Source organism: Phyllobates terribilis, unplaced genomic scaffold (assembly GCF_046119375.1).
Source record: "Phyllobates terribilis strain yellow unplaced genomic scaffold, ASM4611937v1 Scaffold_2__4_contigs__length_985480577, whole genome shotgun sequence".
In the NCBI taxonomy this organism is placed as follows: domain Eukaryota; kingdom Metazoa; phylum Chordata; class Amphibia; order Anura; family Dendrobatidae; genus Phyllobates; species Phyllobates terribilis.
The window spans coordinates 826,184,197-826,209,385 of NW_027362762.1; the positions used below are offsets into that span (position 1 = coordinate 826,184,197).

The window sequence follows — 25,189 nt, forward strand, 5'->3', positions numbered from 1 at the left end:
GATGCGAGAAATTTCATATTCCCCGTCCTCCACCACCGGAGGAACAGAGGCAGAGGCGTCACAATCCGATACAACAGCTTTTTTCAACAGAGAGACATGAAATACCGGATTAATTCTCCAGGAGGTAGGAACCTCCAACCTAACAGCAGATTGGTTGACAACCTGAAGCACCTTAAAGGGCCCTACAAACTTGGGACCCAATTTCTTAGAAGGAATCCTCAACCGCAGATTCCTAGAGGACAACCAAACCATGTCACCAACAGCGAACAAAACCTCCTGTCGTTTCCTATCAAAGTAGTCCTTAGATTTTCTGTTGGCCTCCTGAAGATTACCACGCACATCCGTCCAAACTCTCTCCAAATCACCGGAAAAATTCTCCTCCTCAGGCACGGCAGATCCCAACTTGGAGAATGACCCAAACGACGGATGTCTCCCAGAACAACAAAAAAAAGGCGAACAACCAGCAGAAGAAGATGTATGATTGTTCAGAGCAAATTCAGCAAGTGGCAGAAACTCAGACCACCCCTCTTGATTGTCTGCCACAAAACAACGCAAGAACTGCTCAACATCCTGTTTTTTCCTTTCTGTCTGGCCATTAGATTCAGGATGATATCCGGACGAGAACGATAAATGAACTCCCAACCTGTCACAAAAGGCACGCCAAAAACGAGCCACGAACTGAGGACCCCTATCAGAAACAATGTCAGTAGGAACGCCATGAAGTCTGACAATTTCCTTGACAAAGGCCTTAGCGAGAGTTTTAGCGCAGGGCAGTTTGACAAAGGGAACCAAGTGACACATCTTGCTAAAACGGTCCACGACCACCCAGATGACAGTAAAACCCTCAGAGGGGGGAAGGTCAGTTATAAAGTCCATAGCCAAATGTGTCCAAGGAGCACTGGGAACCTCCAAAGGACAAAGCAACCCCGCAGCAGGAGTATGTGAGGACTTAGATCTAGCACATATAGTACATTGACGCACCCACTTAATGACTTCCTTCTGCCATCCAGGCCACCAAAAACTGCGACCCACCAGTCTCTTGGTCTCAGAGATTCCGGGATGACCTGCCAACCGAGATTCGTGACACTCAACAAATAAATCTCTCCTAAAGGTCCCAGGCACAAACAACCTCCCATGGGGAGTGTTAGATGGGGCATTCTCCTGTGCTTTAAGAATCTCATCTTCCAAAACGGAGTCCAAAGCAGCTATCACAACACCTTCTTGTAAAATGTTCTCCTCTTTCTCAGCACCGACTATGGGAGAAAAACTGCGAGACAAGGCATCCGCCTTAACATTCTTAGTACCAGGGATGTAAGTAACGGAGAAATTAAACCGCGAGAAAAACAGTGCCCACCTAGCCTGACGGGCATTCAGGCGCTTGGCAGCATCAAGATATATCAGATTTTTATGATCCGTAAGAACCTGAACGGGAAATTCCGCACCTTCCAAGAAGTGACACCAGTGTTCAAATGCGAGTTTAATAGCCAATAATTCCCGATTACCAATATCGTAATTCAGTTCAGTCTCCGAAAAATTTTTTGAAAAAAAGGCACAGGGATGTAATCCATCCCCGTTATCCTGAGACAATACTGCGCCAACCCCCACAGAGGAAGCATCAACCTCAACCAAAAACGGCTTAGTCACATCAGGCTGCATAAGGATGGGGGCAGAGGTGAACCTCTCCTTGAGATACACAAAAGCTTCAATGGCCTCAGAAGACCACTGAACCGCATCAGCACCTTTCCTGGTGAGATCGGTCAGAGGTTTGACAATACTAGAAAAATTTTTTATGAATTTTCTGTAATAATTGGCGAAACCTAAAAACCTCTGTATCGATTTCAAACCAATAGGCCTAGGCCATTCCTGTACAGCTTGAACTTTAACCGGGTCCATCTCAAAACCTTCGCTGGAGATAATGTAACCCAAAAAACTAATTCTCTGTACAGCGAACTCACATTTCTCCAGCTTAGCAAAAAGCGAATTGTCCATTAACAACTGTAATACCTCACGTACGCTCCGCCAATGAGACTCCAGATCCGGCGAATAAATCAAAATGTCATCCAAATACACAACCACATTTTTGTCGATCAAAGGTCTCAGGATGTCATTAATAAGATTCTGAAAAAATGCAGGAGCATTAGTAAGACCAAAAGGCATAACCAGATTCTCAAAATGACCCACAGGAGTGTTAAAAGCAGTCTTCCATTCATCACCCTCCTTCATGCGCAACAGATTGTATGCCCCCTTAAGGTCAATTTTAGAGAACCACTTGGCCCCCATTAACTGGTTAAACAGATCAGGAATCAATGGCAGTGGGTAAGGATTGCGTACAGTAATTTTGTTAATCTCACGAAAATCCAGACAAGGACGTAAACCGCCGTCCTTTTTTTTTACAAAAAAAAATCCAACCGCCACAGGAGACTTAGAGGGCCTAATGTGACCGGCGGCCAAACTTGTCTGTATGTATTCCTCCAAAGCTTTCCTCTCAGGAATAGTAAGGTTAAATAAACGACTTTTAGGAAGAGTCGCTCCAGGGACAAATTCAATAGAACAATCATAGTCTCTATGGGGAGGCAAAACCTGCGATTCCTTCTCAGAAAAAACTCTCCAAAAATCCTGAATAGGAACAGGCAATTCTCCCCTATCCAAAGCTGCAATACGCCCGTTACAACACTTGTCATAACATTTATGGCTCCAGGATTTAATTTCATTGGTAGACCAATCCAGTACAGGATTGTGAAATTTTAACCAGGGCAATCCCAATATTACTGGAGAAGGCAAGTTATTCAAAACTACCAAATCCAATTTCTCATGGTGAACACCATTAATAGTGAGAGGAAATTCACAGACCTTGAGAGTAATATTCTTCAAAGGGGAACCATCCACAGAAACCACAGCAATGGGGGATGATAAAGGTTCGGGTTTTAAATTGAGTCTTTCCAAGAATCCCCCATCAATTACATTCAGAGTAGACCCACAATCAACAAACACCTGAAATTCCATTAATTTTTCCTGAGCAATCGTGGAAGCAGCTAAAAATACACCCTTGGAATTTAAACAGGCAATACGGGCATGACTGACCATTTTTTTTTCTTTCTTCATACGAAGCTCACAGCCTTTAATCAAATGACCAGATTTTCCGCAATAGAAACACAAGCCTTCAGAAAATCGACGGTCTTTTTCTTGAGAGCGAGGTGCCACCGATCCAATCTCCATCGGTTCACCACTGTTAGTACACACATTCTCATAACCAGAAACTGACATAGCAGAGGATTTGCTCTCATTAACCCTTGCACGCAGTCTCCTATCCACCCGTATAGCTAATTGCATAGCCTGTTGCAAATCTTCAGGTGTAGGATAAGCAATTAGCAGGTCTTTAACCCTTTCACTGAGCCCAGCAAGAAATAGACTTTTCAGAGCAGAATCGTTTCACCCTATTTGAGTAGACCAACGACGGAAATGAGTACAATATTTTTCCACATTACCTGATCCCTGTTTCAAACGTCTCAACTCAGTCTCAGCTGATGCAACACGGTCAGGATCATCATATAATAGTCCCAAAGCAGAAAAAAAACTATCCACTGATCTGAAGCATGTATCACTAGGTTGCAAAGAAAAGGCCCACTCCTGAGGCTCTTTGCGCAAAAGTGACATTATGAACCCTATGCGCTGGGATTCATCCCCAGAGGACTTGGGTCTCAAATGAAAATACAATAAGCAAGCATTTTTAAATGAAAAAAATTCTCGATGTTCACCAAAAAATAAATCCGGCAAACATACCTTAGGCTCCAAGAAATGTGCTCCAGGACAGTTACTCACGTGCTGACGGAGCTCGGCCACCTCCAGAGAGAGTCCCTGCAGGCGATGAGCCAAATCCTGAACCGACACCATGATGGAACAGAAAAATCTTTCCTTAGAGAATTTGCAGGCTGGACTTACTGTTATGTTCTGCTACCAGAGCTAAGGAAAGAGAGGAGATCTGTCCCTACGATAGAACTCAGCTGAATCCCTACGATGTAACAGGGAACCTGATCCTGTGATCAGACCTGCTAAAGACCTAAGCTAGTCTGTACGGAGACCTATAGATGTGGGGAAGGAATCCCTACAAGTACTAAGGACTGGGAGGAATATGGGACACCTCCTAACAGAAATAGTAGCAGGCAGACGAACAAACAAAATATATAGAACATAGAGGTCCGTAGACCAAGCAAACTAACAGAGTAAGATACAGAGTACAGGCTAGCTAGAAAGTAGTTATACAATGAAGTCCAGCAAAGCCAGAAGGGCGGAGCAGGCTTAAATAGGCCAACAAGGTCATGTGACCAGCAAAGGAAAAAAAACCTAAGAGCAAGGTTCTAACAGTTAGCTTCATTGAAAAAAGATGTGCTTTTCTTTCAAAAATAATGAAATTTCTAAATGACCCCAAACTTTTGAACGGTAGTGTATATCAGAAATACCATCTTACTACAATTTAACCCAGGACACCAGTTTTGGACTCACTTATCAGTACGGACCTACAAACCACTAAGATACTAACTAAGGTTGGTGTATATTTATGCAATAAATGTTATGCCGTTTTCTTCATTTAGACTCTTGCACAGGAGTTATTTGTATACTGGTTCTTCTTTATACGTCATATAGGGTGTATGCAGACACACCTTATCCTGCTACAGTTTCACTTTTATTGTAGGAGCATTGGTGCCTATCTTTGTGTGCGTTTATTATATATCTAACTAAAGTTATTTTTAAGCTTGCTTAAAAATTATCGTTCCCGGCAGCACATCATCCTGTGTAAACAGGACATGTGTTGCCAAGAACAATAACATACTGATCTATTAACGGTTATGTGTGCATCAAAAGCACTGTCACTCTGTCTAAACAGGCAATCGGAAGACCGCTGATTGGTGGTGAGTGTATGATAGGAATCCACGCTCTCCTAGGTGGCAGTGGGCCATAAGAGTACTCATTCATAAAGTAATATCAAAAGTATAAAAGTTTACACTGACTCAGTTTGTGCCCTGAGCTTAACACAATGTATTAGGTAAACCACCCCTCTATATCACCAATGAGGATAAGTTAATACTGGTTCAGGATATGCTGTTAGACTGTCCTGTATACCTGCACATAGTCAGCGAAAGAGTCCGCGTTCCGTCAGTCGTGGTGAAGGAATCCAGAGGTTTTAGAGGGTGGAAGTTTGGTCAAACACTGTGACCAGCATTGAGAGCGCGGGGTCTCTCAAAAACAAATGTTTTCACTGCCTCAGTGACGTCACTGCAAAACTACGGAGATCATAGGAGAGATCAAAAAATGTACTATGCGTTTTGGAAGGAAGCACTGTCCTTCTTCAGGGATGTCACAGGATTCCATAGTGTCTCCTTTATATAGTAGTATGAGGCAGCGGGTTACTCACACATGACGGATCTATCATCCTCTCTTTTGCGGACTGTGCTCAGTTGTACAGGTCAGTCTAGCTCTTGCAGTATACCCCAGAGCACTATTAACTTGTACCCATATATGTTTTCTTGGGATATCACTAGAGCAGTGATATAGAGGGATGAGTTACCTCATACATTATGTAGCACTCGGGGCACACATATTTACACCGCATGTGCAGCGGGTCCATGGGGAGTCTGAGAACTGGGGTTAAGATGAAACCTTTGACTGAGTGATAGAGTGCAGAGGCACAAACAGACTTCAAATGGACTCTGTATCTGCTTTCTTCAGCGGTGTCTATCTTTTCAGATGGATGCAACAATGTAGTCTACATTTAACACAGTTTCTTAGCACAGTTTGCACACCATCTGCGTAGAGTCAATTTCAGGATGTCACTAAAAGAAAATGATGAAACTAATCGACTTCCTGCTTCTCCCTTCCCTTAGTGTCACTGAAGGGCTGGTGTGCTGCCCAGGCTGGAAACAGGAAGGAGGAGAGTGCACAGCTGGTAAGACAGTCCATCCTTAAAAGTTGGCAGAATAACTTTATTCATTTTAATGTGTGCTAGTGGTCATTACTACTGTCTGGAATAAAATGCTCAGTCCTCATAATTATTAAAGAGAATCTGTCATAATGAAATACCTTTCATGTTCTCACAGAAATTCGGTCTTTGATCTACACGGTAATACTTTCTACAATGGCATGTAAAAGTTTGGGCACCCCTAGTCAAAATTACTGTTATTGTAATCAGTTGCGCAAGTTGACGATGAAATGATCTCTAAAAGGCCTACAGTTAAAGATGACACATTTCCTTTATATGTAGGAAAATATGTTAATCATTTTTTATATTTTAAAAATTACAAAAAGAAAAATGGGCCAATGCAAAAGTTTGTGCACCCTGCACCCGTTTTGAAAGTATCACAGTTTGGGTGATGGATGGATCAATCATGCTTTGGGGTTGTGTTGCCGCCAATGGCACGGGGAACATTTCACGGGTAGAGGGAAGAATGGATTCAATGAAATGTCAACAAATTCTTGATTCAAACATAACACCATCTGTAAAAAAGCTGAAGTGGAAAAGAGGATGGCTTCTACAAATGGATAATGATTCTAAACACATCAAAATCCACAATAGACTACCGCAAAAGATTTTACAATGGCCCTCAAAGTCCCCTGATCTGAACATCATTGAAAATCTGTGGCTACACCTCAAAATAGCAGTGCATGCAAGAGGACCCAGGAATCTCACAGAACTGGAAGAATTTCCCAAGGAAGAATGGATGAAAATCCCTCAAACAAGAATTGAAAGACTCTTGTCTGGCTACAAAAAGCATTTACAAGCTGAGATACTTTCAAAATGGGGTGCTACTAGTTAATAACCATGGGCAAGGTTCCCAAACTTTTGCATCGGCCCATTTTATTTTTTGTAATTTTTAAAACGCAAAAGATGAAAATATATATACAGTGAAGGAAATAATTCTTTGATCCCTTGCTGTTTTTCTAAGTTTGCCCACTGACAAAGACATGAACAGTCTATAATTTTAAGGGTAGGTTAATTTTAACATTGAGTGATAGAATATCCCAAAAACGCATTTTGCAGTGAGAAATAAGTATTTGATCTCCTACAAACCATTATGAGTTCTGGCTTCTATAGACCGGTTAGATGCTCCTAATCAACTCGTTACCTGCATTGAGGGCAGCTGTCTTACATAGTCACCTGTATAAAAGACTCCTGTCCACAGACTCAATTAATCAGTAGTGTTAAGCGAACATGCTCGACACTGCTCGGTACTCGCCCGAGCATCACGCTACTCGGGATGTTCGGCGAGCACCGAGCATTTCCGGGTTACTCGGGCGGGAGCTCGGGTCTCCGCCCTGCATGTTTGGCGCTCTTTACAGAGCCAATGAACATGCAGGGATTGCCAGCCAGTCACTGTAATGCCGCAGCCATGTTGTTTGTGGGCATTACAGTGATTGGCTGGCCGCACGGCGTCACCTCGAGTATTTAAAACCGGGCGCCGCCATCTTGGACACAGTCGCTCCGGATCAGACAGTTTAGGGACAGTGCTGCTGATTTAGGGAGAGATATATCCTGCAAAATAGTTAGTGTAGGGTCTGTAAAGGCTGCCAGAACAAACAAACAGTCCTTCTCAGGACTAATATCCATCCCAGGTATATCAGGCAGGCAGGCAGGCAGGCTGTATAGGAGACGCAGTGGTTATACCAGCAAACGCTGCATTACAGTCCTGTGTGCTGCTCCTGTTGCTGAAATTGCTGGACTTAGCTCCAGGTCCCGGGGGCCAGGAAAAATCCTTTTTTTTTATCTAAATCCTCTTTTTTTTTTCCTCCTTCACAATGTACAAATACCCATATTATTAACCTTTTGGTGCCCCCCCCCCCCAAAAAAAAAAAAGTGTGCCTCTGATTTTTCAGACACAAATATATCTGTTGAAAATAGTCTGGTGTAGGCCAGAGAGCCAGAAGTGTGCTTTTGCTGTTCCACGGTAAAAAATCTCTATTATCCTGCTTTTTGCATTTTTTGCTGTAAAAAAAAAAATAGTGTCTCCCTGATTTTTCAGACACAAATATATCTGTTTAAAATAGTCTGGTGTAGGCCCGAGAAATACAAGTGTGGTTTTGCAGTTCCACGGTACAAACCTCTGTATTATCCACTTTTGGGCCATTTGTATCTAAAAAAAACAGTTTGAGTGTGTCGCTCACTGTTCAGCCGCAAATATATATATATATATTTTAAAAAGCCTGGTATACACCAGTAAATTATTACTGTGATTTTGATGTTCCACGGTAAAACATCTCTATTATCCTGTTTTTGGCATTTTTTGCTGTATAAAAATAATAATAGTGTCTCCCTGATTTTTCAGACACAAATATATCTGTTGAAAATAGTCTGGTGTAGGCCAGAGAGACAGAAGTGTGCTTTTGCTGTTCCACGGTAAAAAATCTCTATTATCCTGCTTTTTGCATTTTTTGCTGTAAAAAAAAATAAAAAATAGTGTCTCCCTGATTTTTCAGACACAAATATATCTGTTGAAAATAGTCTGGTGTAGGCCAGAGAGACAGAAGTGTGCTTTTGCTGTTCCACGGTACAAAATCTCTATTATCCTGCTTTTTGCATTTTTTGCTGTAAAAAAAATAAATAAATAGTGTCTCCCTGATTTTTCAGACACAAATATATCTGTTGAAAATAGTCTGGTGTAGGCCAGAGAGACAGAAGTGTGCTTTTGCTGTTCCACGGTAAAAAATCCCTATTATCCTGCTTTTTGCATTTTTTGCTGTAAAAAAACAAAAAAATAGTGTCTCCCTGATTTTTCAGACACAAATATATCTGTTGAAAATAGTCTGGTGTAGGCCAGAGAGACAGAAGTGTGCTTTTGCTGTTCCACGGTAAAAAATCTCTATTATCCTGCTTTTTGCATTTTTTGCTGTAAAAAAAAAAAAAAAATAGTGTCTCCCTGATTTTTCAGACACAAATATATCTGTTGAAAATAGCCTGGTGTAGGCCCGAGAAATACAAGTGTGGTTTTGCAGTTCCACGGTACAAACCTCTGTATTATCCACTTTTGGGCCATTTGTATCTAAAAAAAACAGTTTGAGTGTGTCGCTCACTGTTCAGCCGCAAATATATATATATATATTTTAAAAAGCCTGGTATACACCAGTAAATTATTACTGTGGTTTTGATGTTCCACGGTAAAACATCTCTATTATCCTGTTTTTGGCATTTTTTGCTGTATAAAAATAATAATAGTGTCTCCCTGATTTTTCAGGCACAAATATATCTGTTGAAAATAGTCTGGTGTAGGCCAGAGAGACAGAAGTGTGCTTTTGCTGTTCCACGGTAAAAAATCTCTATTATCCTGCTTTTTGCATTTTTTGCTGTAAAAAAAAAAAAAAAATAGTGTCTCCCTGATTTTTCAGACACAAATATATCTGTTGAAAATAGTCTGGTGTAGGCCCGAGAAATACAAGTGTGGTTTTGCAGTTCCACGGTACAAACCTCTGTATTATCCACTTTTGGGCCATTTGTATCTAAAAAAAACAGTTTGAGTGTGTCGCTCACTGTTTAGCCGCAAATATATATGTATTTTAAAAAGCCTGGTATACACCAGTAAATTATAACTGTGGTTTTGCTGTTCCACGGTAAAAAATCTCTATTATTCAGGTTTTGGTAGTTTTTTCCGTAAAGAAAAACAGTAGTGTCTCCTGACTGTTGTGACACAAAAATATATCTGTTGTCTTGTGTAGGCCCGACATCCCAGTGTGGTTTCGCAGTTCCACGGGTCAAATCGCTGTACTATCCTGTTTTGGGCCTTTGGTATCTAAAAAAAAAGCAGTTTGAGTGTGTCGCTCACTGTTCAGCCGCAAATATCTCTATTTAAAAAAGTGTGGTATACCCCAGTAAACAATAACTGTGGTTTTCCTCTTCCACGGTTCTAATCTGCTCTTTATTACCCTTTTTCCATTGATAGTGCAAGTGTAAGCTATTTTACTTCATTTACAATGGGCAAGGCGCGTGGCAAGGGACGTGGAAGTGGACGTTCTGGTGATGGTTCGTACAGAGGACGGGGCCGTGACCAAGGTGAAAATGTGCCACAACCAACAGCCACATCTCGCTCCCACTTCTTGACCGAATTACTAGGGAAGCACAGAACAACACCAGTATTGAGAACTGATCAGTGTGAACAGGTTATTAATTGGATAGCAGACAATACTTCCAGTTACCTGGGCACCACCACCTCCGGTCTGTCTTCCACACGGTCAACTCTTAGTAGCCGTGAGTCTCGACCGCATACTCCTCCTCACCCTGATGCTCCTTCCTCCCACCATGCCGAGTGTCGTCAGACAGCAAGTGATCCCACACTTGGACACTCTGAAGAGCTGTTCACTGGTCCATTTCCATATTTGGGCCCCTCACCTGATACGCTTGAAGTGGTGGAAGATGAGATCCCATGTTGCGATGCCCAAATATTTGAACAGCCACGGCCACAGGAAGTCAACGTTGGCAATCTGTCACAAGAGGTGAACGATGACGAGACACAATTGCCAGGAAGTGAGGAGGAGGATCGTGGTGCGCAAGTGGAAGAGGAGGAGGTGGTGGATGATCTAGTAACTGACCCAACGTGGAAGCAGGACATGCAGAGTGAGGCCAGCAGCACACAGGTGGAGGGAGGCAGAGTACCCCAACAGGCAGGAAGAAGCAGTGTGGTGGCCGCAGACAGAAGGCAGGCAACCGTTCCCCATAACACCAACACGAGGGACGTTGCCAGTACAAGCGGTAGGTCTTCCAGAGTCTGGAATTTTTTTAAAGACTCTGCTGATAACCCCAAAAAGGCCATATGTTCCACCTGCCATGCCAGCATCAGCAGGGGTGACAAAACTACCAGCCTGACCACCACCAGCATGATCAGGCACATGGCAGCAAAGCACCCGACTTTGTGGGGCGAAACCCAGGGTCCACGACCAGTGTCAGCGGGTGTCACCACTGCTTCTTCCACTGTTGTGCGTGCAATAGAACCCCCTGTTGTGTGTGCAAGGCAATCCCCTGTCCATACTGCATGTAAAGATGCCCCCTCCTCTCAGTCTTCACTTGTTATGGCAGTTTCTCAAGAAACAGCATCAACGTCCACGTCCCACCGCAGCGTTCAATTGTCCATATCCCAGACCTTTGAACGAAAGCGGAAATTCGCAGCTAACGCCCCACAGGCCACAGTCCTAAATTCGCACATTTCTTGACTGCTTGCCTTGGAAATGCTGCCTTTTAGGCTGGTGGAGACGGAATCCTTCCGCAATCTTATGGCGGTGGCCGTTCCTCGGTACTCGGTCCCCAGCCAACACTATTTTGCCCGGTGTGCCATCCCCGCACTACACAAGCACGTGTCCCAAAGCATCTGCCGTGCCCTCAACAACGCAGTTACTGGGAGAGTCCACCTGACAACGGACACGTGGACAAGTGCTTGTGGCCAGGGACGGTACATCTCTCTGACGGCACATTGGGTAAACATAGTGGAAGCCGGGACCCAGTCGGACCTTGGGACGGAACACATCCTCCCCACACCGAGGATTGCGGGCCCTATGTCAGTCAGAGTTGCCCCCACAGTGTACAGCTCCTGCGCATCCTCCTCCTCCTCCTTCTCCTCATGTTCAGCCTCCATCTCAGATATCACCACATCAGTTACAAGCTGGAAGCATTGCAGTACTGCCTCCGCCAAGCGGCAACAGGCTGTGCTGAAACTCATAAGCTTAGGTGATAAACCTCACACTGCTTGTGAGTTGTGGACAGCTGTGAAAGAGCAGGCAGATCTGTGGTTGAGACCGCTGAACCTACATCCCGGCATGGTCGTGTGTGACAATGGCCGTAACCTGGTGGCGGCTCTGAGGCGAGGTGAGATCACACACGTACCATGCCTGGCTCATGTGCTTAACCTCGTGGTTCAGCAGTTTCTTAAATCGTACCCCGAGTTGCCAGATCTGCTTGTGATAGTACGCCGCCTGTCAGCTCATTTTCGCAAATCGGCTACAGCTTCCGCCGCCCTTGCTGTGTTGCAGCAGCGTTTGCAGCTTCCGGCACACCGACTGGTGTGTGATGTCCCCACACGTTGGAACTCTACCCTCCACATGTTACAAAGGATTTGTGAGCAGAAGAGAGCAGTTGTGGAGTACCAGCTGCAACAAGGCCGTCGATATTCAGGTCTGACTCCACACATAAGACCTCAGGAGTGGACCTGGATGTCTGACATATGTACCATCCTGACAAACTTTGAGGAGACCACCAAGATGGTGAGTGGCGATGACGCCATCATTAATGTCAGCATCCCACTTGTCTGTCTTTTGCAACGCTCTCTGCAGAGAATTAAAGAGGAGGCATTGCAGCCAGAGTATGATGAGATGGATCAAGAAGCCGTAGCGGGCGATTGCACACAGCCCAGCCTCATCTCATCCCAACGTGCATTGGGGGACAATGAGGGAGAGGAGGAGGAAGAACAGGAGCTGCTATCATGCGTTGTAGACGGTAGTACCTGTACAAGTGTCATACCGTCGGTTCAGCGTGGGTGGCCTGAGGACAGGGGGGAGGAGGAAGAGGAGGAGGAGGAGGAGAGCATCCCATCTGAACACGGTAGCAGCAGAGGTCACAGTTCGCTGCCCAACTAAGGCATACAGGCGAGAGAGACGCAACTCCAATCCAGCAGAGGCAGGGGAACACTGTCAATGTTCTAGGACAGTTTTCTGAGACCGGCCCAGCTTACAGGCCCTGAGGCGCAGGGTACTCTCACAAGGAGTGGAAAGTTTCAAAAGATGGTGAGGGAGTACCAGCGTCCTCCGTGATTCCTCTGTGCCTTTTAATTATTGGGTATCCAAGCTGGACACTTGGAATGAACTCACTCTGTATGCCTTGGAGGTCCTGGCCTGCCCTGCCGCTAGCGTGTTATCGGAACGTGTTTTTAGTGCCGCTGGGGGAATTATAACTGATAAGCGCACTCACCTGTCAACTGACAATGCTGACAAGCTGACCCTTATCAAAATGAACAAGGGCTGGATTGGGCCAGATTTCTCATCACCACCAAATGACAGCAGAGTAACATAAAGTCAAATCCACTGTGTTATTTCGGGGGGTGTATTCCCATGCATCGCTTCACACCCACACATGGGTATACGCTTCCTCATTTTGGCTGTTTTTTGCTCTTCTCCTTATCCTCAGCCTCCACGACCACTATACCACCAGGGTGACCGTGGTCCATGTTGCCAGCATTGCAAGTTCCTCTGTCCTAATTTTTGGCAGCTTTTGCTTGGAAGGCATAGGCAAAGACTATGGGGGACCCACTCCCCAATAATGGGAATAATTTTTTTAATATGCTGTACTGCATGGCTCTTGTAAGGGGCATTAAAATCGTCTTGTTAAGCTACTGTGACCTCCACGTCTCTTCCAAGGGTCGTTAATATTGTCTTTTTATTCCACTGCGACCTCCACCACTCTTCCAAGGGGCATTAAAAGCGTCTTGTTAAGCTACTGTGACCTCCACGTCTCTTCCACAGGGCGTTGATATTGTCTTTTTATTCCACTGTAACCTCCACCACTCTTCCAAGGGACATTGATATTGTCTTTTTATTCCACTGTAGCCTGCACCACTCTTCCAAGGGGCATTAAAACTGTCTTGTTAAACCACTCTGAACTCCACGTCTCTTCCAAGGGGCATTAAAACCATCTTGTTAAGCTACTGTGACCTCCACATCTCTTCCAAGGGGCATTAAAACTGTCTTGTTAAACCACTCTGAACTCCACGTCTCTTCTAAGGGGCATTAAAACCGTCTTGTTAAACCACTCTGAACTCCACAGCTCTTCCAAGGGGCATTGACATGTTGTTTTTAATTACTTCTAACCTCCATGACTCTTGCAACGGGTATTGCATTTCCTCCTAATTTTTGTCAGCTTTTGCTTTTCAATGCATAGGCGAACACTAAGGGAGACCCACTCCCCAATAATGGGTAGAAGATTTTTAATACGCTGTAATCCACGTCTGTTTCAAGGGGCATTGCAGTGCCTAATAATTTTTGGAAAGCCTTCCATTCCCTGCTTAGGCCAACAGTGTACAGGAGACCCAGTTGCTATAAATGGAAAAAACGGTTTAGTTAAGGCCCTCTGACCTCCATGTCACTTCCAAGGGGCATTGGAGTGCCTCGAAATTTTTGGTAGGCATTGCATTCACTGTATGCCTTATAACTGTGTAGCTGAACCGCTCCTTTTGGTACGGAAACATATCCTACAAGACATGTGTGGTTGGCTGGCCTGATATTGATGTGAATGGTCCCTGTTCCTCCTGCTCTTTCTCCTTTGCCACCACCTCATCCATTATTCATCACCTGAAGCTTTGTTTTAACGGGAGTCATAGAACTGGGATAGTAGCAGGAAAACATCCAGCAATCCTCGAAGGAGGTAGAATATGCGCCAAAACGCTAACCACCTCAGGCCTAGCTGCTACTACATATTGTAACGGGTCTGGGAGGCGGAACCTCTGAGCTACTATACAAGGGGGCGGTCCTTGTAAGGGAGCGGGTGGCGACCAGGGTAGACGGGCAGGCAGTCACAGCAGGTGACTGGGACAGTCTCTGAATGAACGGACAGGAGGTCACGGCAAGTGACCGGGGCAGTCTCTGGATGAACGGGCAGGAGGTCACGGCAAGTGACCGGGGCAGTCTCTGGATGAACGGGCAGGAGGTCACGGCAAGTGACCGGGGCAGTCTCTGGGTAAAGGATTGGTACGACCTGTGGCGGCAGATGATAGACGTGAGCTCCTAGGTGAGCAGGCGAGAGTCTCTGGATAATCGGGTGGTCACAGCATGTGACGGCGGAGCCTCCAGGAAGACCAACAGACAGGTAGCAGATGAGCGCTCCCAGGTGAGCGGGCAGGAGTCTCTGGACAGGCGGGTGGTCACAGCACGTGACGGCAGAGCCTCCTGGTAGGCTAGCAGACAGGTAGCAGATGAGCGCTCCCAGGTGAGCGGGCAAGCTGGTCCTTAGACAGACTGACAGGAGTTGGAAGGCAGACCGTCGGACCTCAGGCAAGCAGGCAGGTAGAAGATGTGCGCTCCCAGGTGAGCGGGCAGGCTGGTCCTTAGACAGACTGACAGAAGTTGGAAGGCAGACCGTCGGACCTCAGGCTAGCAGGCAGGTAGCAGGATATCAGGCAGGAATTAGACAGCAGACTGGCAGGAATCTGGCAGGTATCTGGCAGGTAACTGGCAACGGGACCTGAGGGCTGAAGCAGAGTAGTGAACAGTGCTACAACATTGCTCGGGCACCTCCATTTTGGAGGAGGTGCCTTTTATATGGGAGGTCCTCCGGCAATTGGCCGGGGACTCCTTAGGACGGCGCGCGCGGTCCCTTTAAGAGAGGGGGAGCGCGCGCGCCCTAAGCACACTGCCGGGGAAGAAGCGCGTGCCGGAAGCAGCGGGGAGAGAAGCGCTGGAGGACGCCGCGCCAGGAGCGGGGAGGTGAGAGGGACGGCATCTCTGCCTAGAACGGGGCAGAGACGCCGATGCTACAGTACCCCCCCCTTTAGGCCCCCTCTTTTTTTGGTCAGAAAGAAATTTCTCAAGGAGAAGCGGGGCGTTGATGTTCTCCCTGGGTTCCCAAGTTCTCTCCTCAGGACCAAACCCCTTCCAATCTACCAGAAAAAAGGTTTTTCCTCTTACCCTCTTGGAGGCCAGAATACTCTCTACCTCAAAGATGTCATCAGCGGAAACCGGAGCAGGAGGGGCACCTGGATCTTTGGAAAAAAAGTTAAAGACAACGGGTTTGAGGAGAGATACGTGGAAGGAGTTGGGGATCCGTAGGGTGGCCGGGAGTTTTAATTTGTAGGCCACAGGGTTAATTTGCCTGAGGACTTCGAAGGGGCCGATGAATCGAGGACCCAACTTGTAGGAGGGTACTTTGAGCCGCACATGTTTGGATGAGAGCCAAACCTTGTCTCCCGGACGGAATTGGGGCGGATCCAGACGTCTCTTATCAGCATATCTCTTCATCCGCTCAGAGGAGAGAAGAAGAGTGGACCTGGTGCTCTCCCAAATAGTAGAAAATTCGCTGATAAGAGACTCCGCAGCAGGGTTGTCCACAGAAACGGAGACAGGAAGTGGAATCCGGGGATGTTGGCCACCGACTATAAAGAACGGGGATTTGGAAGAGGACTCGCTCTCATGGTTGTTATAAGAGAACTCGGCCCATGGTAGGAGATCCACCCAGTCCGAGTGGTGAGCATCAACGAAGTGCCGGAGGTAGCTGGACAAGATCTGATTGATCCGCTCCACTTGACCATTGGACTGAGGGTGGTAAGCGGAGGAGAAATCCAGGGTAATGTCCAGCAGCTTACATGTGGCTCTCCAGAAGCGAGAGGTGAACTGAACCCCACGATCCGACACGATGTGGAGGGGCAGACCATGGAGACGGAAGATGTGGCGGATAAAGTCTTTAGCCAGCTCGGGTGCAGACGGAAGACCAGGCAGGGGAATGAAGTGGGCCATCTTAGAAAAACGGTCAGCGACAACCCAAATGACAGTACAACCGGCAGAAACTGTAAGGTCGGTGATAAAGTCCATAGCGATGTGTTGCCAAGGAGCAGCAGGTACGGGAAGGGGCAGGAGATGGCCGGCAGGTAGATGCCGGGGAACTCTGTTACGGGCACAGGATGAATAGGCCACGACGAAGTCTACCACGTCCTTACGCAGGGTAGGCCACCAGTAATGCCGGGTAATAAGTTGGAAGGTCTTCTTTTGGCCAGCATGGCCAGCTAGTTTAGAAGAATGTCCCCAGCGAAGAACCCTCTCCCGATCTGGCACAGCTACGAACGTCTTACCGGGTGGAAGACGAGTCAGATCCAAGGGGGCCACATTCATCACCTTGGAGGAGTCGATGATGTGCGTAGGTTCCTCCTCTTGATCGGAGGACAGGAAGGACCGGGACAAGGCATCAGCTTTGACGTTCTTGTCCGCCGGACGGAAATGAAGAATGAAGTCGAAGCGGGCAAAAAACAACGACCACCGGGCCTGGCGAGGATTGAGTCTCTGGGCATTTTGGAGATATGCCAGGTTTTTGTGATCCGTGTAGATAATTACCGGGTAGAGAGCCCCTTCAAGCAGATAGCGCCACTCTCCCAGTGCCAATTTGATGGCTAGCAATTCCCGGTCTCCAATGGAGTAGTTGCGCTCCGACGAGGAGAAGATTTTGGAGAAGAAGCCGCACGTTACCATTCTCCCGGTAGAAGACTTCTGGGTGAGCACCGCTCCGGCTCCGGAGGAGGAGGCATCAACCTCCAGGTAGAATTGTTTATTACAGTCCGGACGGTGCAGGACGGGAGCAGAGGCGAAGGCTTTCTTTAGGGAAAGGAAGGCCTCCTCGGCTTCAGGCGACCATGTCCTGGGGTTAGCCCCCTTACGGGTAAGTGCAGATATGGGAGCAGTCCGAGACGAGAAGTGTGGGATGAAAAGACGATAATAATTAGCGAAGCCCAGGAATCGCTGTATCGCCTTCAAACCTTCAGGACGAGGCCATTTTAGAACGGAAGAGAGCTTCTCGGGATCCATTTGCAGACCTGTTTGGGAGATGACATAGCCCAAGAACGGAAGGGAGGTCTGATCGAAGAGGCACTTCTCGTATTTGGCGTAAAGGTGGTTCTGCCGAAGCCTAAGCAGGACCTGACGAACATCCCTCTGGTGTGTGGGGAGATCCGGAGAGAAGACCAAGATATCGTCCAGATATACCACTACGCAGGAGTACAGGAGGTCACGGAAGATGTCGTTGACTAGTTCCTGAAAGACCGCGGGAGCATTACAGAGACCGAAGGGCATCACAAGGTACTCGTAGTGACCGTCCCGGGTATTGAATGTCGTCTTCCACTCGTCTCCTTGACGGATACGGACCAGATTATACGCTCCTCGTAGATCCAGCTTGGAGAAGATCCTGGCGCCCTTGAGACGGTCAAACAATTCGGAGATGAGTGGCAGGGGATATTTGTTTTTTACCGTGATGAGATTGAGTCCTCTGTAGTCAATACAGGGACGTAGCGAGCCGTCTTTCTTTTTGACAAAGAAGAATCCGGCTCCAGCCGGGGAGGTAGATTTTCGGATAAATCCCCTAGCCAGATTCTCTTCAATGTACTCAGACATGGCTCGGGTCTCGGCTGCAGACAACGGGTAGATACGCCCACGGGGAGGAGTGGTGCCAGGTACCAGGTCGATCGGGCAATCGTATGGCCTATGGGGTGGCAACGTCTCAGCTTCCTTCTTACCGAAGACGTCTGCATAGGGCCAGTAGGGAGCCGGGAGACCAGGTAAGTTAGCTGGAGTAGGCTGAGGGCGAAGTGGACGGACCGGGACCAGGCAGGTCCTATGGCAGTCAGGACCCCATCGGAGTACTTCACCGGACCGCCAGTTCAATACGGGTTCATGTGTCTGGAGCCAAGGTAGACCTAGCAACAGGGAGTGAGAAAGTCCGGACAGCACATGGAATGAGATCTCCTCAGAGTGCAGCATTCCCACCTGCAGGGTTATGGGTTCGGTGACGAGCAGGATGGTCTCCGAGAGAAGTCTTCCATCCACGGAGGCGACTGACAATGGTTCAGCCAGGGACTTGGTGGGAATATGGTATCTCTCTACCAGAGACTGGGAGATGAGGTTTCCAGCAGCTCCAGAATCCAGATGGGCGAGTTCAAAGAGAAGGTTTTCTCCCCAAGCAATAGAGACCGGTAAGGTCAGAGACGGAGAGGGCTTACTTTTGTCTAGGACGACCTCTCCGAGTGGTCCTAGACACTGGCGTTTCCCGGCTTTTCCGGGCAGGAACGGATGAAGTGCTTCATACTGCCACAATAGAAACAGCTTCCCTCGGCTCAGCGAGATTCTTGGCGAGAACCTCTGGTCGACCTGCATAGGCTCAGGAGAGTGTAGCTGAGGAGAGACGGAGGGAGTGACGGGTTTCTGAAAAGTAGGAGCTAGACGTGGAAACCTCCTCTCACGGGTGACCTCTTTGGCACGCTCCTGGAACCGCAGGTCAATCCGGGTGGCAAGAGTTATTAGGTCATCGAGAGTGGTAGGAATGTCCCGACCGGCAAGTTCATCTTTAATACGGCCGGACAGACCCTCCCAGAAGACGGAAACCAGAGCGTCATTATCCCAGGCCAGCTCCGAGGCAAGGGTACGGAACCGTATGGCATATTGGCCCACGGTGAGACTTCCCTGACGGAGGCGTAGCAGAGATGATGCGGATGAGGTCTTCCGTCCGGGTTCGTCGAAGACTTTCCGGAAAGCCGTGAGAAAGGCAGGCAAGTCGGACACCAGGGGGTCTCCTCTGTCCCATAGAGGATTTAGCCAGGCCAGGGCCTCTCCGGTGAGATGGGACATGATGAAGGCAATTTTGGCCCGGTCGGAGTTAAACTGGTGAGACAGGAGTTCAAAGTGCAGGGTGCACTGATTTATGAAGCCCCGAGCCTGAGCGGAGTCGCCTCCGAAACGAGGAGGTGCAGAAAGCCGGGGTCCGGGGTAGGATACCATGTTATTAGTGGGCAGTGGAGCTGCCGGATTGCGAGTCATGGCACTGGCGGTGGTTGCAGGCAGAGCAGTCAGAGTGTCCAGGCGAGAATTGACATTCCGCAGGTGACCCAGGATGGACTCCTGTTGGGACCTCTGACCGGACAGTTCATGACACAGGTCCGAGAGCGAGGGAGCTTGGGTGCCACCGGGTTCCATGGCCCGAGCAAACTGTAACGGGTCTGGGAGGCGGAACCTCTGAGCTACTATACAAGGGGGCGGTCCTTGTAAGGGAGCGGGTGGCGACCAGGGTAGACGGGCAGGCAGTCACAGCAGGTGACTGGGACAGTCTCTGAATGAACGGACAGGAGGTCACGGCAAGTGACCGGGGCAGTCTCTGGATGAACGGGCAGGAGGTCACGGCAAGTGACCGGGGCAGTCTCTGGATGAACGGGCAGGAGGTCACGGCAAGTGACCGGGGCAGTCTCTGGATGAACGGGCAGGAGGTCACGGCAAGTGACCGGGGCAGTCTCTGGGTAAAGGATTGGTACGACCTGTGGCGGCAGATGATAGACGTGAGCTCCCAGGTGAGCAGGCGAGAGTCTCTGGATAATCGGGTGGTCACAGCATGTGACGGCGGAGCCTCCAGGAAGACCAACAGACAGGTAGCAGATGAGCGCTCCCAGGTGAGCGGGCAGGAGTCTCTGGACAGGCGGGTGGTCACAGCACGTGACGGCAGAGCCTCCTGGTAGGCTAGCAGACAGGTAGCAGATGAGCGCTCCCAGGTGAGCGGGCAAGCTGGTCCTTAGACAGACTGACAGGAGTTGGAAGGCAGACCGTCGGACCTCAGGCAAGCAGGCAGGTAGAAGATGTGCGCTCCCAGGTGAGCGGGCAGGCTGGTCCTTAGACAGACTGACAGAAGTTGGAAGGCAGACCGTCGGACCTCAGGCTAGCAGGCAGGTAGCAGGATATCAGGCAGGAATTAGACAGCAGACTGGCAGGAATCTGGCAGGTATCTGGCAGGTAACTGGCAACGGGACCTGAGGGCTGAAGCAGAGTAGTGAACAGTGCTACAACATTGCTCGGGCACCTCCATTTTGGAGGAGGTGCCTTTTATATGGGAGGTCCTCCGGCAATTGGCCGGGGACTCCTTAGGACGGCGCGCGCGGTCCCTTTAAGAGAGGGGGAGCGCGCGCGCGCCCTAAGCACACTGCCGGGGAAGGAGCGCGTGCCGGAAGCAGCGGGGAGAGAAGCGCTGGAGGACGCCGCGCCAGGAGCGGGGAGGTGAGAGGGACGGCGTCTCTGCCTAGAACGGGGCAGAGACGCCGATGCTACACATATATGCGCTTGCATTCCAAGGAACAGAAAGCTAAGGAGGTGGATGGCCTCATGATCATGAATAATTTACTCGTTGTGTAGGAGGCCGACCACTGCTGCTGTCTACCTTCTGAACTTTGTGTTGAAGCCTGATTGACCCAGGACCCGCAATCCTCTATGTCTGGAGGACGTGTTGCATCCCAGTGTCCAACTGTGTCCCGGCTTCCACAATATTAACCCAGTGTGAAGGTGTCAGTGAGATGGACCATTCCTGGCCACATTCACTTGTCCACGTGTTTGTGGTTAGGCTGTCCTTCCCACTAAATGCACTGGGGAGGGCACAGGTAATGTTTTGGTATGCGCGCTTGTGTATAAGGCGCACCGGGACAAATAGGGGCGGCTGGGGACCGTTTATGGACACCCGGCCACCCCCACGCGGCTGGGGACTGTGTGTGGGCACCCAGCCGTGGGGCGGCTGGGGACTGAGTATGGACACCCGGCCGCCCCCTGGCGGCTGGAGACCAAGCGTGGACACCCGGCCGCCGGGCGGCTGGGGACTGAGTATGAATACCAGGCTACCGACGCAGCCATGACGTGGTGGCCAGATTCCACCTCCACATGCCTAAAAGGCCCAATTTCAAGTGCAAGCAAGCTAGCAGTATGGTATTGCAGCCTGGGGGGTGGGTGGGTGGCAGGCTGCATACTTGCGCTTGTATTGCAAGTTATGGGGGAGGTACAATTGAACACTGCCCTGGGACAAGGACTTGCACGGGGATAGTTGCAAGTCTGCATCTTCTGATGCGGCAAGGATCACTTCTGATGGGCACACTTTTAGGCAGTGACCTGGGTGTCAGAGATGCTTCCAGGGGTCTTCCCCATGCTGTTCCCATGTCTTTTTAGCACTGTATGCATGTGTCACACAGCACATGGCCAGATAAGGTTGTAAAATGTTAAAATGACATTTCCCGGTGAATGCATTTGTCACGGTTGAAAGCAATACAAACGTGCAAAAACGCATAAAAAATGCTACTTGTGAACATAGCCCAAGGTGTGGAGGAGTATTTTTGTTTTTGGTTATTTATTTTAGCTTATACACAAGTCTTTACCCTGGAAAGGATGTTCCTTAACCTCTTTCCGACCTGGTCAGTAATAGTACGCACCAGGTCGGGAAGGCCGGTTCAGCGGGGGCTCCGGCGGTGAGCCCGCACTGAAGCGAGCACATGTCAGCTGATTATTGGAATCGCAATCCACCCGCGGCTGTTAATATGTTAAATCTCTGACAGTGGCATTTAACTCGCGCTTCCGGGAGTCCTAAGCCCCGCCCATCAGTGACCCCGTCACGTGATCGCGGGTCACCAATGGGTGGGCATGACAACTCAGGGTCTGCAGCAGACGCCTGTGGTTGTCATGTCTCAATTGCTATGAGCGCCACCTAGTGGTCAGCGCTCATAGCAAGTGAGCATTTCTCCTGCATACAAGCGATCTGCTCATCGCTTGTATGCAGTAGAAGCAATCAGACAACTGCTGCTTCTAGTCTCATCTGGAGACTATAGAAGCAAGCAGAAAGTGTAAAAAAAAGTTTTAAAAAAAATAAAAAAAATAAAAAATATATAAAAGTTTAAGTCACCCCCCTTTCGCCCCATTCAAAATAAAATATATATATATATATAAAAAAAAACCCACATACACATATTTGGTATCGCCGCGTTCAGAATCGCCCGATCTATCAATATAAAAGAAGAATTAATACAATCAGTAAACGGCGTAACGAGAAAAAAATTTTAAACGCCAGAATTACGTTTTTTTGGTCGCTACAACTTTGCAATAAAATGCAATAATGGGCGATCAAAACATTGGATCTACCCCAAAATGGTATCAATAAAAACGTCAGCCCGGCACGCAAAAAATAAGCCCTCACCTGGCTCCAGATCCCGAAAAATGGAGAAGCTAAGGGTCTCGGAAAATGGCGTCATTTTTTTTTGTTTTTTTAGCAAGCTTTGGATTTTTTTTTCACCACTTAAATAAAAAAGAACCTATACATGTTTGGTGTCTATGAACTCGTAACGACCTGGAAAATAATGATGGCAGGTCAGTTTTAGCAATCTGTGAACGTGGTAAAAAAAGGACCCAAAAAACAACTGTGGAATTGCATTTTTTTTGCAGTTTCACTGCACTTGGAATTTTTTTCCCATTTTCCAGCACACGATATGGTAAAACCAGTGATGGTGTTTAAAAGTACAACTCGTCCCGCAAAAAATAAGCCCTCACATGGCCATATTGAACGAAAATTAAAAAAGTTCTGGCTCTGGGAAGAAGGGGAGCAAAAAAGGAAAACACAAAAACAGAAAGACCCATGGTCGTTAAGGGGTTAACATATTTCACAGGAAAGCACTTTCACTTTCGTTTTTGAACGTTTTATTGTGAGCCTGTAAAAGTGGCTTAATACCTCTGACCACGTTGTTGACAGCAGTGACCTGGGGGTCAGAAATGCTTCCAGGGGCGATCCCCATGCTGTCCCCATGTCATTTGAGCACTGTCACTATCGTTTTGGGCACTTTTTAGGCTGTCTACAGACTGCCGGGGGAGCCGCCGCAAAAATGCTCGGGTCTCCCATAGACTAACATTGGGCTCGTTGCTCGGGTCGAGTAGCATAGAAGACTCCTAGACCCTTCAATAGCAGAGAGGATATTTGTTGACTTACTGCGAGTGGGTCGTGAAAGTAAATTCAGCTATGATAATTACCTGGCTGTGTCTCTTTAGCTGTCCTTGCATTATAATAGATAAGGGGTCAAGATTGACAAATTTACTTTAACGGAGCCCTCCTCAGTGTGCACCTTTAAGGGGTATAATGGGTTGAGCAAATAAAGACAATTATTTTTAGAATAAAAAAATAATCTATAGCATATAGGAATATACTTTCGTTATTATTTACACTGTTCAAGATGTTTGCAGTCATCCAAAAGGACCATTTTTTTTCTCTAGAGGATAAAAATTCATCTTTGTCATATAAGTGCAGAGCTCATTAGTGGACCATCATATTGTACACATATAGTATAAAAAAAGTGCACATTATTGATCATATGCATCTTCCTAAATGCATGTGTGTGGCACCCCAGGGGTCTGGTTACCACAGTAATAGCAATATTACGTCTGAGAGCAGGTGGGAGGTCTCCTGGTCAGGAACCCTAAGCATGCAACACTTCCTGCCCAGTCCTGGGAGGGGAAGAACTTCCCCTATATAAACTGGGGCTGAGGCGGGGTTAGAGGAGAAGAAGAGGAGTCCCAGACAGAGACACAGTCTGGTCTGGAGTGGAGCAGATACAGGGAGAGCAAGATCAGGAGCTCTGTGGGAGCAGTGATAAAAGGGGTCAGAGACTGGAAGCTGTAGAGCTCGTCCTGACTGAAGAGATCTCACCGGACACGGAGTCTGAGGCTGTGGGGACTGATCCATACCCAGCAGCAGAAACCGACCGGCAGGGGATTTCAGGTCCTCTGGCCAAGAAACCCGAAGGCACGGTCACACGCAAGGGACCAGCACCGCCGGCGTGGAGCGGAGGCTACCAGAAGGCCCCGAGTCACCGGCCATACGGGTGAGCACCACACGGTACACTCAGGGACGTGGGCTACTTTTACCCACTTCTAGCAAGGTAGCCAGGGAGAGTACAATAAGTTGGGGAGGCCTACAACTCCGCCTGGCCGGGGGAGATCCTATCTGCTCACGGACTGACCAGGCCCCGATCGCTAGCCAGTACTCCCGGGAGGGTCTACCTTTGCCACCAGTAAAGACCCTGAACTACACCGCACCGTCTCTGAGTGGTTCCTGGTGCCTGCGTGCAATTCTGCTATCCCCATCATCCACGTCCGCTGCCCTGAGGCCATACCCCTCCCGTTGGGGGTTATACTATCCACGCTGCACAACTGTACCACCGGCCTCAGCGGTCTGCCCTGCAGCGGCGGTTTCATAACCGCATTCAACGGGTGGCGTAGTCGAACTCTATAACATCTTATTCAAAGTTCTGCCACTTGGTTTGACACCCTGGGCATGGACCGGATCGTCGCCACGAGGACTACTACCCCTATCAGATCCGGCTCCGGGTAGTCCCCGCGTGCGCAACGCTACACAAACAGAGGCCCAGGGGGCGCGTCATGTGCATCTTCCTAAATGCAAAATTATAAATAAAGCAACTTTCTTTGCCAGCTCCAATGCTGAGCCGGCTGTCCAGTCAGTGCCGGGGGTAACAGGCAACGCTCTCTATGCAGCGCTTGAGGTTTCCATAAAGAATTTTACATTTTTATTTTTCTGACCACAGAAAAGTTTGAGTTGTTGCCTCAGTCCATTTAAATGAGCTTTGGCCCTGGAAAAACAGCAACGTTTCTGGATTATGTTGCTATATTTACTCGCTTATAT

General features: G+C 48.1%; 1 protein-coding gene across 2 annotated transcripts in view; it reads left to right on the forward strand.

Annotated features, from left to right (window-relative positions):
• The window catches only part of SCARF1 (scavenger receptor class F member 1), a 103,594-nt gene that overhangs the window by 15,557 nt on the left and 62,848 nt on the right, over positions 1-25,189 (forward strand). For both annotated transcript variants that reach the window (XM_073670759.1, XM_073670760.1), the window contains exon 2: positions 5,880-5,941. In XM_073670759.1, coding sequence (XP_073526860.1) covers positions 5,880-5,941 — 62 coding nt within the window. The remainder of the gene's footprint in view (positions 1-5,879; positions 5,942-25,189) is intronic.